Below are 15807 nucleotides of genomic sequence, written 5' to 3'. Positions count from 1 at the left end.
ATCCGCGGCACAATGTTAAACATAGAAAGCTATCTACACAACCAGACATTCCTGATGAAGATAGGCAATGCACTGTCGCATCCATTCATACAGGAAACTGGGGTACCCCAGAAAGGCGTACTCAGTTGCACGCTCTTTGTCGTTAAAATGAACACGCTTCGTAAAGCATTACCACCATCTATCTTTTATTCCGTCTACGTAGACGACATACAAGTATGTTTCAAATCCTGCAACCTAAAGGCTCAACCAGACGTACGCGTTCCAATGCGCTCGCACACGCCGCGCTGGCTCGACGTCGCGTCGCGCCCGGCGGAGGAAGAGGGCGCGCACCCAAACGATGCACGAGCTGCCGCGCGTAGCCGCGCGTCTCGTCGCGGCGGCGCAGTGTTGCTAGCTTGCCATGTTCAAGGCAGTCTAGCCTTCGCTTAACGGCCACGTTAAGCAATGTGTTACATATTGCAAGAAAACGCAATAATTTTAGCTTAAAATTTGTTTTTATATTTCAGAAACATATTTTACGACTCCTTGTGGGTCATTCAGCTCAACTGCGACTTAATATGAGTATTGTGAGCCCGGCGAAACCTGCAGCAGCATCGGCATAGCATCACTCGTGTGCTACGCGCCTCGCGTGTTGTACGGTGTGTCAGACCTCGAACTGCGCTGCAAGCTTTCGACCTTTGTGCTAACTGTTCAATCATGAGACCGTTATCTAGAAAAAAGAAAGTGTTGCTTGTCATGAAAATGATGACGTTGCTGCTAATGCTGAAGAGGAGGCGACGTCGGTACCAGCGGCAACCGCGACGATGGTGGGTTCGGCCCGTGTTTGCAGCACGCAAGCAAGAAGGACTTTACTACACAGCAGTAAGTAACTTTGTTCTTTTTCCCTGTGAAGCAAACAAGCCAGGCAATTAGCTGCCGAATACACATGCACATGCTTGACACCGAAGTCGTTGCTACAATCTCGGTCGGAATGATGAAAAATGGGTCCGTGATAGGCTCAGCGCCATACAGTTGTGTAATCTGGTTTTTTAGAGGAAATTTGGGCGAGTACTAAATGTCAACAACGTAGCATTATTCAGTAATCTTTGCTGGCACTTCCGATAATCCGAAGGGGCTAAGGGGCATCGAGGACGGAACCCTGACTGGTCCGTAGGTTGCGGACTCGCCGAGCCCTAGTGGTGCTGGGGATATCAACTGTCCTCTCTCGCCGATTCTGGCACGCTCCAGACATCGTGAAAGGTCTTGTGTAGTGACTTTTCTCTTAAGTGCCGCACGAGAATGAAGGAGTTGTGAGACTTTAGAAATATGTCACCAAAACATTGTGGGACATACTTGTATGGCGTACTTAATGACATACTTGCTGCACAGACATGGGCACCAGCCTGGAAAACCTGTTCACAGCTAATTTTTTTTTTCCTTTGACAGATGCGCCGTATGCGTGAAGGCGACCACGCCTTCTTCAAGTTTTACCGTATGACGCCTCAGATGTTTGATACATTGCTGACATTTGTTGTAACAGACCTAACTTGTCAGAACTTCATAAGAGAACCCTTGGAGCCAGCTGAACGGCTGGCAATAGCATTAAGGTACGTATGTATTCAGTTCTCCGTATGTAGTGCTTTCACTAGCGGGTAGTGCCTGTGTTGTGCTATCAATTAGGGTTCTACAAATGGAGACCTTGTGGGACTAGTTTCATACTTACTAATGGGCTGTTTGCTGCACAAAACTGGGCATATGAGGCAAAGAAACTTGGGTACAAGTCTTTCTGTGTTGTCTTTTCGTTTTCTTTTTTCAGTTATGCGTAGCATAGCATCTAATTTAATTCTCACTTTTCCTGTACTGAGCTTATAACACCTGCAAGCTATTATGACAAGCAGTGCTAGGTGAGGCCCGTCTAACTTGGGAATTTTTGCTCGAACTTGCTTGCCTTGGCATTATAAGTAAAAAAGAAAGGAGCCACCGGAACGGCATAGAATGTGGAAGGTTAAGATACATGTGTAAGAAGACATTAAAATGTGGTATCAATTTTTGTAGAAAAAATTACTCAACTAGCAGTACCATATTAGACTATACTAGGCACTTTTACAAGAGCACTTTTGTTCTTTGTTCACGAAAGAAAGTGGCACCTAAAGATTGTAATGGTAGCAGCACTTCAAAAAAGAAACATTCTTAATTATTGTGGTAATAAATGGAACCAAATATTCAAAAACATGTTTTGGGATTTTGTTTCTCTGTGTTACAGTTACCTGGCATCAGGCCAAGACATCGGTAATGTCGCACTTGCATATCGTGTTGGCATTGAAACTGCACGAATGTGCATACACGTCACATGTCGGTCCCTCTGGGCACGACTAAAGGATCACTATATGAAGGTAAGCGAATGCTTTCATAATGCGTCTGAGATGTGCTGCTTGTGTGCTTCACCAAAACATGGGCAGAATATTTTTAAGTTTCCCGGGATTTTTAAATGTCGCCTGGTGTAGATAACATAATTCTAGTGCTTGAGCTGGATTATTGAGAGGCGGACATTACTAGCATGAGAAGTCAAAATTGGCTATTCAACTTCTCAGTTAATTAATTTACGCCACATATGGCAATTTACTAATTGTCTCTGGTGAGTTTGGAAGGTGTGTACACGTTAAATTAATTTTCAGAATGAGACCAGTTTAGAGATATATGTCTCGTCAAACTCGCCGTAAGATTGCACTCTTCCACGCAAAAGTAACAAACTCCGATGTATTTCGTCCCACACTTTGGAAATACTTTCTCGAAACTGGTGTCATCCGAGTGATTAACTTTAAAAAGATATGTCTTAAAATCACCAGCACATTTCAGAAATTGCAATATGTGCCGTAAAGTTAGGAAGTTAACTTGCAAGTTTTTCTTAATAAGTTGAATATCTGTTTTCATGCTAGTAACGTCTGCCTCTTCGAATAATCCAGCCTAAGGACAAGAATTCTTCTATCTTTCACAGACGATATTTAAAAATTCTGGAACACTTAAAATGATCACCCCGTACACATACTCAGCTATTCACCGCAATGTGCGTTGCTACACATGACTACATTTCCGCGAAGCCCGTGCACATAGTCTCTAATTAAAAGCTTCGATCCGTAGTAAATTTTGCTGTCTACACTGTGATCCATTGAATTGGAAGCATTGCGCTTTGCCAGAGCAGAAACTCCCCTTTGTCGTGAAACCCCTGCCGCGTAAACTTTTGTGGGTGACTGTTCTGTTTAGAAATCATGCAGATGTTGTTCGAGGGCTGCAAGTATGACCGTGAACCTTTTTCTAAACGACATTGGCTCCTGCAGCCTCATTGTCTGCCCCGTAGAATTTTTAATTGGCGACTATCCAGTGCGAAACCATATATCTTTATTATGTCAGTATTTATCTTCATTGCCTTTCCTCTCTTCATGGTGCTCACTGGCACAATTTGTTATTTTTGCTTTGTTGATAAAGAAACTGCGAATTGCGAATTCACTGCCCTTGCATCCACTGAGTGGCTTGTAAGAGTGAGTACGCCTGTCACCACCATGCTTTTTCATGAATGGTAACTTAGAAAAGTGCTCACATTAATTTTTTTGCCTTGGCCCCTGCACAAAAAATTTCTCGAAACTGTTTCTTCTGAATATGACTTGTAAGCAACTTTGCCGTATTCCCCTCAAATCATTCCCATGTATCATTCGAACTTTTGAGATCATATTTCAAAACAGCATCCCATATTTGCAGACATCAAATCAGCTACTGTGTGGTGTAGTGGAGCACTGATGATTCTGTGCAACTCTTTTAGGTACCCAGCAGAGCTGAGTGGGAGAAGATAGCCCAGGGCTTTTCGATGCGATGGCAGTTCCCGAACTGCCTAGGTGCTGTGGACGGCAAACATGTTGCCATTGTTAGCCCTCCTAACTCTGGCAGCGTCTACTTCAACTACAAGGTAGCATTACCTTTGTTTACTTGCATTTGACCAGATGAGCACATTACTCAGATCACCTGGTAATATTGGTATTTGCACGGGTGGAGAGGCACTTTCAAATACTCAGTGCCAAAGCAGAACAAATGACTCATAAATGTCATTTATTAAAAAGTAATGGTTCAGCAGAATCCTGTTAAGCTTTTGGCCTTATTTTCTATTTTATTCCCCGAATTTTATTATGTTTACATCATACCCATAGCGCCTCATGGCATTATAGCGGGGGGGGGGGGGGGGGGGGGGGGCGAAGAGAACAAACATTACAAAGCATACAGGGTGGTAGCAAGCACGAACAGCAAGAACAAAAAAAAATACGCATGCATATAACAGTGGACATCTACACAATCAATCAAGAAAGGTGAACATATTCTAGTGCATTATTAAAAATGTACAAAAGCTTGCTATATACCAATGGCAATGAACACAAATAAATCACAAGATATAATCTCATATATACAGTAGGGATCACGGGGAGCAGCATGACTGCTCGATGCCTCAGAATTATTTGACAGGTGCAAAAAAGACTTTAAAAAAGTGCGAAAAGATGTTAGCTGTGAGAGCTTAACAAGTTACTTCTCTAGAATTGATTCTTGGCATCAGGTGACTAAGGACGTTTAACAATTTCAAGTGCTTGTATTAGTGCTACTGCCAGAGACCATTTAACAACTGTGATTACTTTCAAGTCGCTCAATAAACTTTCTATTACTTTGTACATGCCATAAGCGTTTACTGTCATGCAGACAACAATCACAACGACAGGAGAATGGATGCACTTGGTGTGAGATGTTTTTACTTCCTCAGTCATACATTACGATGAAATTTTACACAAACTGTTGTACCGGGATTCTAGGCTTCACATTATGGGCAGCTGCTTTTGCACTTCAATGAGATATACCGATATTGCGCTTATTCAGAGTGGTGCAGCTGTCACAATTATTGCACTGGTATTGATTCTGTGCTTTGTGCTCATAATTGCAGGGCACATTCTCTGTGGTCCTAATGGCTGTGGTCGACAGTGACTGCAAGTACACCCTCATCGATGTGGGAGCCGAGGGTCGCCTCAGTGATGGTGGCACATTCAAAAACTCTGAGTTTGGACGTGCCCTCACTCAAGGAGACTTGGATATACCATCACTGAATTGGCTTCCTGGCTCTGCAACAAATGCACCATATGCCTTCGTAGGCGACGAGGCTTTTCAGCTGAGAGAGGATTTTCTTCGTCCTTATCCAGCCAGGCAGCTTGATGATGAAAGACGGGTCTTCAACTATAGGCTAAGCCGAGCAAGGTATGTGGCATTCAATCCCTCATGTCACTATTACATGTAGCAGGCAAAGTAAGCAACATACAAGACCGATTATCTTAGTTTGTGGAGACCACCCTTGCAGTTATTGCAGTAATCAATTCTAAAAATTATGGAAGGTTTTTTTGCATTCCACTGTATTCATTATAATTTTGCAGGATTTGAGAGACAGTAGAAAGATAACTGAAACTTGTGCTAGTTGGCATAATTTTATCATCCACAATTGTCCTGAAGCAAGCAAACTTTACAGCCCTGCCGCTTCATGTCGCGGTCGAATGCCACCATGCACTCTGTGAAAATAGCTCGAGTCATCCATGACTTGTTGTTCGCCTTGTACTGCACAGGTAGGCTATGGGATCCATTGAAACAGCGCGGATTGGCACTTTTTCCAAGGACTAATGGCAGACGCTTGTCAGAGCCATCCATGTTTGTGCAAAGCAGCACGGTCACACATTTTTTGCTGTGTTCGCTGCCGTGACAGCGCTGCCCCTTGAAGTCGAGCGTCTTAGCCAGCAACATCTCGTAGAATAACCCGGTCTCATCGGCGTTGTCGATGTCTGCCAGCACGAAGTTGCTTAAGATGCCAGCCACGTTGCTCACCTTCCAAGCAGTTGCTCCCAAGCCGTAAGCGGAAGAATCGTAACTAAGTCCGAGTGGCTTTGTGACATCTTAGAAGGCTAATACTTCACTGTTGAGAATCATTTACTTAGTTGTTTCGAAGGCCTTCTTGCACTGTTGCATCCATTTAAACTTGTGATCTTATTGAAGAAGCTGATAAAGAGGGGCTACCACAGTTGCCAAATGCCGCAAAAACTTGCCATAGAAGTTTAGAAGACCCAAGTAAGCCCTCACTTTGATGTTGCTGGGCTCTGGGGCATCTCGTACTGCTTTTATCTTTTCAGCGGAGGGATCGATGCCCTCTTTCAAAACCTTGTAGCCTTGGCAGACTACTGAATCACGAAAAGACTTGCATTTTTCCTCTTTCAGCGTTATGTTGTGCTCGCTAAGTCTCTTGAGAACGCTTGTGGTAGTTGTGTAGAAATCTTCTGCGCTGTTACCGTTGATGATGATGTCGTCTATATAGCACCCGACATTGGGAATTCCTTGTAGAACTCTATCCATCATGGCCTGAAATATAGCTGGTGTGCTCGCAATTCCAAATGGAAGCCTTTGAATTTTGTACAAGCCTTGATGTATATTTATCGTGAGCAGTGGCTTAGAATCTTCACTAAGAGGCACTTGCTGGTACGCAGAAGACAAATCCAGCACACAACATACCTTACCACCGGCTAGCATCGAGTATAAATCCTCAGGAAGCGGGAGCGGGTAACAATCGGTCTTTAGCACTTGATTGATTGTTACTTTGTAGTCACTGCAAATTCTGATTCCGCCACCACGCTTCGAAACCAGTACAATGGGAGTCTTGCTGGTGGTACCTTTTCTTAAGACGCCTTGACTTTTAGCTTCCGAAGTTCTTCGCTGACTATTTCTTTAGTAGCCAAAGGCCTGGCTTTGCAACACACAGGCGTACAGTTTGGTTCTGTGGATATTTTGGCTTATAAATTCGAAACTACTCCCGCCCGGTGTTGTGCGGAAAACTTCCAGAAATATTTCGCGCAGAGAATTGACACCAGCGTTTTCTGTGGCACCACTGACGGTTTTCCAATCAAGTTGCAACTTTTCTAGCCAATCCTGGCCTAGAAGTGTAGGCATAGCCTTACCCTGGTCCTCTGCTATATGCAATGGAAGCTCAGTTATGCAGCCATTATGCTCAACGGTTACGGTCGCCTTTCCTTGCAGCTTTACAGGCTCACCTGTATACGTTTTCAAAACTGACCTTGGCTTGCATTCAGTCCGCGGAAACCATTCTCTGAAAACACTTTCAGGCATCAACGCGACAGCTGCACCCGTATCCAAAAGCATAGAAACTGGCTTCCCTTCAATCTGCACGGAAACTTTGTAGCCTCGCTTTCCATCTCACGCGCATAGTAACACGTGAAATGTCTCGGAATCATCCACTTCTTCGTCTCTCGCTTCAGCATAGTTGACTGGACGACGTTTTCGCTCTCGGCGGATCGTTTGCAGGTGCCCAGTCTTTGCACATGAACGGCACTTCGCGTTGCGGTACCAGCACCTGTCTGAATTGTGCCCTTTCCCGCAGCTTTAACAAACGGTCTGCTTGTGCCCCCTTCTTTTTTTACGCCCCAACGGCCTGGCTTTCGTTTCCGCTTTCCCTCGTTTACCACCCTTATGTCAGTCGAGCGTTCAGCCTGGCAATGCAGCTCCTTTGTTTGCCTTGCAGCAAGTTCTTTTTCGAGCGCAATCTTTCATGCCATTTCAAAGGTTAAACCTTCTGTTGCGAACAATATCCTTCGAGTCTCTTGGTCGCGTAATCCTACCACTAGTCGATCCCTCAAGGCATCATTCAGAAACGCCTTGAACTCTCAATTACGCTCTAGACGTTTAAGCTCCGTCATGAAGTCTTCGAAGCATTCTCCTTCCTGCTGCGTGTGCTTGTTGAACTTGCAATGCTAGACTATTACTGAATACTCTGGGCTGAAGTGTTGTTCTAGTACAATATTTCCGAGAAGGTCTTGTCATTAGGGCTGTCACGAACTAAAATTTTCTTCAGCTCTCTCTGCACTGTGCTGCCTATTACGCTCAAGAACAACCTCAACTTCTTTGTCTCCTGAACCTCGTTAAGTGCCACAAAATTTTCAAACCTCTCGAAATACGACTTGATATCCTCGCTTCTTGGGTTAAACTCTGGCATGCTTCCGAAACGTTGCGAAGCTACAGGGATTGCCATTTTTAAATGTTTGCCTTCGGATGGTGGCCCAGCCGTCCGTTGCGCCGCAACAGCTGCGCCGGTGCTTGGTTCAGAATCGTAGCATCATCCCATCTTTGTGGCCAAGGAAAGACCACGACGCAGGAAGCCAGGGCAGGAACGAATGTGCTTTATTCGAGAGCACCTCTGCTTCTATAGCATTGACAGTCCTACGTCATAGGCATGTGCTGAACTGATAACTGATACCACAATGGTGAAACTACAATCACGGCATTTCTTCACGTGAATCAGTTCTCTTTTGCCAATAACAATTGTTTCGGTTTCGATTTTGACCGTTAAAATTTCGGTGAAGCGGAAAGTTCCCCAAAAATGACTCATTGTGCAGAGAAACTTAGGGCATTCATTTCTATGAAATACTGACGGGGAATTAAGAATTATTCGTTGTAGCGGTATTCGTTGTGGCGGGATTCAACTGTATTTGTATTCTTTAAAATTGGCATTCAAGGTGTTTCAATTTTCCCCCAGGCGCTGTGCAGAGAACGCATTTGGTATAACGGCGGCCAGATGGAGAATTCTGCTACGTACCATCCACTTGAAACCGAAGAATGTGGACTTCGTTATCAAGGCTGCTTGTATTCTGCACAATTTTCTCACTGTCCACAACCCACAGTCACACAAGTTCACCGATACAGAGGACAGCTTTGGTAACCTCGTCGCAGGACAGTGGCGACAAGGTGTCCAACAAGCATCGGGAAACAACTCGGAACCCCACTTCTTCCCGATAAAGGCAACACATTGCAGGAACTACCTTGGTAATGCGGCAACCAGCAGGAACCTTTTCGCAGCATACTCTTGTAGCAGTGCTGGGGAGGTTCCTTGGCAATGGAATCTCCCTGGGGTGTCCAAAGAAGCAGTTGTCAAGCGGCTACGGGAGCAGACACATCTAACAATTCAGTGATGGTGAGCTATGAAAGTTACAAGGCTAAAGCCTCATGTCACAGTTTATGGGTTCACAGTAAAGAAATCTATTCGTTACATTTACATCACACCTGCAGGCTCTGTTGTGTTAAGCTTTAAAAAAAAGCTAGTGCCCCTTCACTTGTCTTGTCACGTAACAACAATGCTTCTGTGTTACGTACACCTCCTTTAACGCTGGGTACCTAGTACTTCCAGGTCATGAACAACATGTGCATTATCAATGTAACATTGCAATCTTGATGGGAATATGTAAGCAGGATAGGCTGATTGTCTGGGGATAACATTTGCCACAAAGGTTGTACATATTTTTAGAGTGACAGAAATAACTCGGGAATCTATTACAAAGATTAGAACAGAAATTAAACATTTGTAGGGATCCACTTGGACATGGTGATGTGCAAGTAATTCTGAAAAGCATATTTTATCCTCTAAGCAAATGGTATGGTGATAAACATGAGCAGGTGTATGCATATCTCCAGTACACTGCTAAGAATGTATAACTGATGTCCAATCATTTCCCTACTACAGTCTCCTCACGTCCTCTTGCCTTTGTGCTGAAAATTGCTGCCACAGTGCATCATTGCTAAATGAGAATCATCATCAGCCATTTTTTATGTCCACTACAGGACGAACCCCTCTCTCGGCATCCTTAATTACTCCTGTCTTGTGCTAGCTGATTTCAGGCTTTGTATTCACATTTCCTAACATCATCACACCCCTAATTTTCTGTCATCCTTGACTGTGTTCCCCTTGGCACACACTCTGTAACTTTCATAGACTGCTGGCTGTATGTTCTACACATTGCATAGCCTGCCTAGCTCCAATTCTTCCTTTAATGTCAACTCGTATAGCGACCCCACCGCCTGCCTTCCTCTTAACATTAGACCTAACTTTTCGTTCCATCGCTCGTTGTACGGTCCTTCACATCAACTCACGCTGGTTTATGAACCTCCAAGTTTGTATCCCTTGTATTAGGTACCACTAGTATTCAATATTTTCACACTTTTGTTTCAGTGGTAGCAGTAACCTGGCAGTCATGATTTGGTAATGCCTGCCATATGGGCCTTAACGCATTTTTATTCTTCTGTAACTTTTCATGATCAGATTCTTCAGGTATTCATGCAAACATTCTAGAAGCTCACTGTCAATCATGAAATGGAAATGACTTATTCTCTCGGCTGCAAAATGCAAAACTGGTGCACTATGCACTGGGTGGCCATTAAGGAACCCCAGGTGCTCTAAATTAACCTGGAGCCTAGGCATAGCATAGCTAATTCGTTTTGAGAGAGCTATGCTTAAATTCAATAAGCGCTCGCACCTGACATCAAAGCTCCTGCTTTCAGTGGCCTTTCATTTTGCATTAACTCTAGATGGCTGGACAAGGTATACTTATTTTAGAACCTGTGATCAAATATGGTGAATTATTTGTTTTGTTACTTGTATGCAGGAAAACCAGTATATACATGCAGAAACATTGCTTATTGTCCTTCAAAACAATTGCATCCCACGATACTTCACTTTTAAGAATGCTTATATAGATATCCCACACTTTGGGCTGTGTCTGTACAACATATCCGCTTCACAGTGAGAGGAAGATTTAACTGAGGAAAATCAGCGAATGTAGCCTGAAGCAAGTCCGCTAGCCTGCTATCTGTTAAGGGGGAACGAGATGTGTGCACGCCAGCAAATGCATTGAAAACTTCTGATAAAATACTACTTGCTCTTAGAATGGCTGTCAATGCTTAAATGTAATTGTAGCGTTGTAGAAACATTGGTTAATCCTTCTTTCATAGGAATCACTCATAACATGAAAGTGAAACATGTCTTACGACATTTGCCCATGAACTTCACTGCCTTTCTGCTGCACTTAACAGCATTGTTAATTGGCGCCATTCAAGGCGAAGCAGTATACGGCAATCGAACGTTAAAGGGAATCCATGCGACGAAACTGCGTTGTTACCACAGACAGTATGAGCACAATGCTGAGAGAATATCAAAATAGTGCCATCTCCTGGGGGGCTAGAAAACAAGCCTTGTCTTTTCAAGACATTTCTGTGATGATCGTACATGCTAGAATTCTTGGTGAAGACCAGTAAAACATTTTTCATGTTAAGAAAAGTGCAACAGACCCTTCATCACTCCGAATATTTCTTTATTAGTTGCAGCAACTCGATCTGAAAGTCGAGTTGCCGTTCCTCTGGCACTTTCTTCAAGAATTTTCCTATATTCATAGCCATATGATAGAATTCATCCTCTAAAGGGCAAGCCCTCTAAAGGGTCTTGGACGGTTCGCCCATTTCAGTCACAAGGGCGTCCTCACTTGGCCTTCTCTTCTTTTTTTTTTGCAGTCTTTGGCTAGCGGCTCCCTGGTGACTTGGGGCAGCCGCTCCTTGTGCCGTAGACGTCGAGGCTGGGGATGATGTTGAGGCTGGCGCTGGGGATGATGCTGAGGCTGGCGCTGGGGATGACGTCGAGGCTGACGAGACCTGGGACGCTGATACCAGGCCTGACAGATCAGAAAAATCTGATTGTTCATCCAAATCCTGGTCTTCAAATTGGGCAATGCCCATTAAAAGCCTTTCTGCACTACTGTGCTGCTGGTTCCCCCCTAGTGGCTCACTTGTGTCCAGCTGCTGGCTCGCCTCCTCTCTCGGACTTGCAGGCACTACATAATTGCCTGAAGTGCTGCACATAGGAAAAAATGCATGTTTTCTATGTTGTGACGTTTTGTAACATTGCAATAAAACAAAGTGAAACCATTTCAGTGTTTTTCTTGCTCTTCATTATTGTTATAGCCTCACACACTGTAAAACTGTTATGAACAATACTAGCACTTTCATAATGTTAAAGTTGTCATTCACTAATGTGATCCGTATTACCATGCATTGTGCAAAAGAGAAATGCAAAAGAAAAATATAAGTAAAGGTGCATCAAAATATTTTCGTGCATGTCAGTGTATCTGTAAAAGAAAATATATATTCCTTGTAAAGTGTCTAATCGCAGTAAAAATGCCATACTAGAAGTAACTTATATATATGTCAGCAATTTGGCAAGCATACATGAAACATAGCCATGCACATCATATTCATGATTTAAGGTAATTACTATGATCGAAGCGGCACCACATGCTATAACATGGAGATGTGAAAACCCTTACCATTAGTTGTTCACAAGTGAAATTGCACTGTGATAACTCCGAAAACTATACAATTCACAGCCTAGGCATGTGGTATTTACAATGAAGGCCACCTGTATATTACAGCTTGCTTGCATAAACGTTGAATTGCCAATTTTCCCCCTCATTTTGTTTACTTCGGTGAGCAGGCGTGGGTATCAGCATAGCCAAAAAATACGGATGTAGTAACACCGAGCACAAGCCCCTCCCCACCACTCCCCTACCCTGATTAATTGCCGGACCCTGTTCCCCTCGTAATTCCTGGCTGCACCACTGGTGCATACCCAAGCACAGGATGGCCCCCTTCCTTTGTACGCGCCTCCAACGCAAAAACCACTTATTGCACACTGAAATTTGTTACATTTAAATGCCCATTACCATCGTTCATGGCAGTAGGCTTAGCCAAGTATATCTCAAAATTATTAGCCGGTAAAAGGCTTACTATCTCGCTCTACGATGAGGTTAATTGCCCATTCGGAAGAAACAAGCACCTCATCTCACTGACATAGATGTAATCAAGGTGGGTTTCCTTTGGCCAGCAAAATGTTCGCAACAACAATAATGTCAAGCTTACGGTCTCGTCACCATGGTGTCCTTTAAAAACAGCAACAGTTCAAAAAAGGGCCATGCTGTGTCGACCGACTCGACATCGTCGGCGCCGGCGCCGCTCCTTTGTGTCTTTATGCGGCCGTTGAAGATGCGGCGAAACTTATCACGGAGAGACTTCCATCTCTTCTGCACCAACTCCAGTCCCACTGCGCAGAGAAATGCAAGACTGCTTAGTAAACGATTATTCACGTGGAAGCTGCAAAATCTCGTGCTTACCTTGGATGTTGATATCTGGCAGGACGGCGGCCGTCACTTCATTCCACAGTGCCGCTTTGAGGTTGCGGTCCTTATGTTGCTTATGAGAGGCCATCCACAGTGGTTGGCGACATTGCACTTCGGCTATTAACGTTTCATTATTAATACAGCCATCACGGCTGAAAATTTCCGTACCTGCCATGAAGACCGATCTCAACACGCACAGCCAACAAGGAGGTACTGAAGGAGCTTGCCCGGGCTTGCCTGAACGTCGCGCGAAGAGTCGTTCGGAAGTGACGTTGGCTCGCCGTGGTCATGTGAGGTGCGTCATGCTACTGACGCGAGCGGCAGCTTCCGGCGCGGGCGCAAAAATTCTAGCGGTTGTAGGTCTCCACGCCGCCGCGCGCCTACACGCGAAACAGCCTCCGCGCCTGACGCCGTACGCGCCCAGGCGTGGTGCGGCGCGTGCGAGCGCATTGGAACGCGTACGTCTGGTTGAGCCTTTACAGTCTTAACAGTCCGTGCAAGACAAGTACAACAGTGCTTGAACAAAGTTTCTTAGTGGCGCGAAAAAACGGGTTTAAAGTGAACCACAACAAAAGTTCTAGCGGTTTCTTCAGTAAGAAGAAAGGGCTTGCTGCAGATCCCACTGTAGAAATATATGGGCAACAAATATCTGTGAACAAAGAACACAAATTCCTAGGTGCTATACTTGACTCCAGGCTTACTTTCATTCCACACATAAAATATTTTAAAGCGACATGTCTAAAAACAATGAACTTAATATCCTATCCCACACAACCTGGGATAAACAGGAAATGTTTATTGAATCTTTACAGGAGCCTAGTTCGATCACGAATAGACTATGGTACCGTGGTATGTCACACTGCCGTCCCGAGCGCGCTAAAATGTTAAGACCCCGTCCACCATATGGGCATACGCCTGGCCACTGGTGCATTTAGAACAAGCCCTGTCGAAAGTCTATACGTAGAGTCAGATGAGTGGTCACTCCATTTTCAGAGAACATACATAAGCTTCACCTATTTTCTCTTAGTGCGCTCTAATAACAAACATCCATGTTTCACAACAGTTAACGACTCGATATGTGAAACACTTTTCCGTAACAGACCCTCTATGAGGCTTCCTTTGTCACTGCGTGTAAGAGAATTTAGCGAATAAATGGATGTCCCAATTCTTGAACGTCGCCTAATGCCTCCAGCTAAGCTATTACCGCCCTGCGAGTGGCAGGTGATAGACTGTGATGCAACCTTTGCAGAGGTCACAAAGCACGCTCCTGAACTCGAAATCGGTATGCATTTCCGTGAACTTCAATCGAAGTACTCCTGCTCCGAATTCTACACGGACGCGTCAAAATCACATGCTGGCGTATCTTACGCTGCTGTTGGTCCCCCTTTTTCTGAATCTGACGTGTTGAACCCATTGACAAGTATCTTCACTTCAGAAGCCCATGCAGTACTGTCTGCGGTAAAACATATAAAGAAATAAAAACTTGACAGAGCAATCATATTCACAGACTTGTTAAGTCTTGTAAAAGCACTCATTTCTTTACAAAAGCACACAAATCCTGTCTTCAATGAACTTTACTCACTCTTATGCAATGTCTATTTATCGCATACACATGTAGTAATATGCTGGGTTCCTGGCCATAGAGGAATCGAGGGTAATGTGCTTGGTGACGAGATCGCCAAAACAATAGCATCGCAGGGTATTCGTTCTGCTGCTGTCCCTGCCGCAGACCTTTCCTACGAAAGAAACTGCGAAGCCACTGGCAACGCTTGTGGGAAGCTGAAACGAGTAATAAGCTTCACATAATTAAGGCGAAGTTAGGTTTCTGGCACCCAACTACGAAAACACGAAGGACAGATGTCCTATTCACTTGACTAAGAATAGGACACACATTTGGCACTTATAACTTTCTCTTGACTGGTAATGAGCATCCAACCCGTGGTTGATGTGGTGACAGGCTGACTGTCCTCCACATCTTCCTGGAGTGTCAGAAAGCCGAAAGAGACAGGAGGAAACACTTTCCTTTTGCATACCGATATTGCGTCCCTCTACATTCGGCTATGTTTCTTGGTGAAGAACCACTTTTTAAGACCAAAGCAGTCCTCACTTTCTTGAATGATGTGCTACATGTTACAAGCCCATTAAATTCGTGGCGCATTCTCTTACCAGAGGATGCCGCTATGATAGCTTTCTTTGTTTAGCACAAGCCTCTAGACCCTTGGGTTTCAAGGGCTCTGGTGAGGCAGTAGTGCTCTAGGAAATTTTAGCATCTCACATATTTTGTATATTGCATCATTCTTTGGCAATGCATATTAATGTTCATAGTACACGTCATTAGTCATTGCCATAATTTTATTACACGTAGATATGCAATTTACATCAACTCTTTTAGGGCCCATTTACAATTATGTCACATCAACTTCACCTAACCCCTCATTCCACTGCGAATTAACACTAGCATGGCACTCTTAGGCCATACCTGGCCCTTGCGTCATTAAACATCAAACATTCATTCTGTCACCGCGATTCGTTTTCGAGATCGAAGCAACCTGTGAACCAGTTCTAACACCCCGTTTGCTGCAGCGCCGTGCATCTTATGCTATCTTCGGCTGGTCGTTTCTGAGCACTCTGGAGTGCTCTCGCGAGCGGCGTTGTCTTCGACTGGTTGAAAGAGGGTGCGCGCCCTGCGTTCGGCTGGTTCTTCTCGATTGCTCTCCTCTATCTTGGATCGCTCTGAGGCGCTCCGAGCCCTGTCGTCGGA

At 44.4% G+C, this 15807-nt stretch overlaps 1 protein-coding gene across 1 annotated transcript; it reads left to right on the top strand.

The window, feature by feature from the left end:
• Positions 1-718: 718 nt before the first annotated feature.
• On the top strand, positions 719-12048 carry LOC140218830 (uncharacterized). Its single transcript, XM_072288560.1, has 7 exons — positions 719-861; positions 1426-1586; positions 2243-2372; positions 3794-3937; positions 4952-5259; positions 8588-9022; positions 11389-12048. The coding sequence occupies exons 1-6, from the start codon at positions 736-738 to the stop codon at positions 9018-9020; spliced, it is 1302 nt and encodes a 433-aa protein (XP_072144661.1). The 5' UTR covers positions 719-735; the 3' UTR covers positions 9021-9022; positions 11389-12048.
• Positions 12049-15807: the final 3759 nt, after the last annotated feature.

The sequence above is a fragment of the Dermacentor andersoni genome, chromosome 6, assembly GCF_023375885.2.
Source record: "Dermacentor andersoni chromosome 6, qqDerAnde1_hic_scaffold, whole genome shotgun sequence".
Taxonomy (NCBI): domain Eukaryota; kingdom Metazoa; phylum Arthropoda; class Arachnida; order Ixodida; family Ixodidae; genus Dermacentor; species Dermacentor andersoni.
The sequence above is the reverse complement of the archived record's forward strand: the minus strand, read 5'-3'. Positions and strand labels throughout refer to the sequence as shown.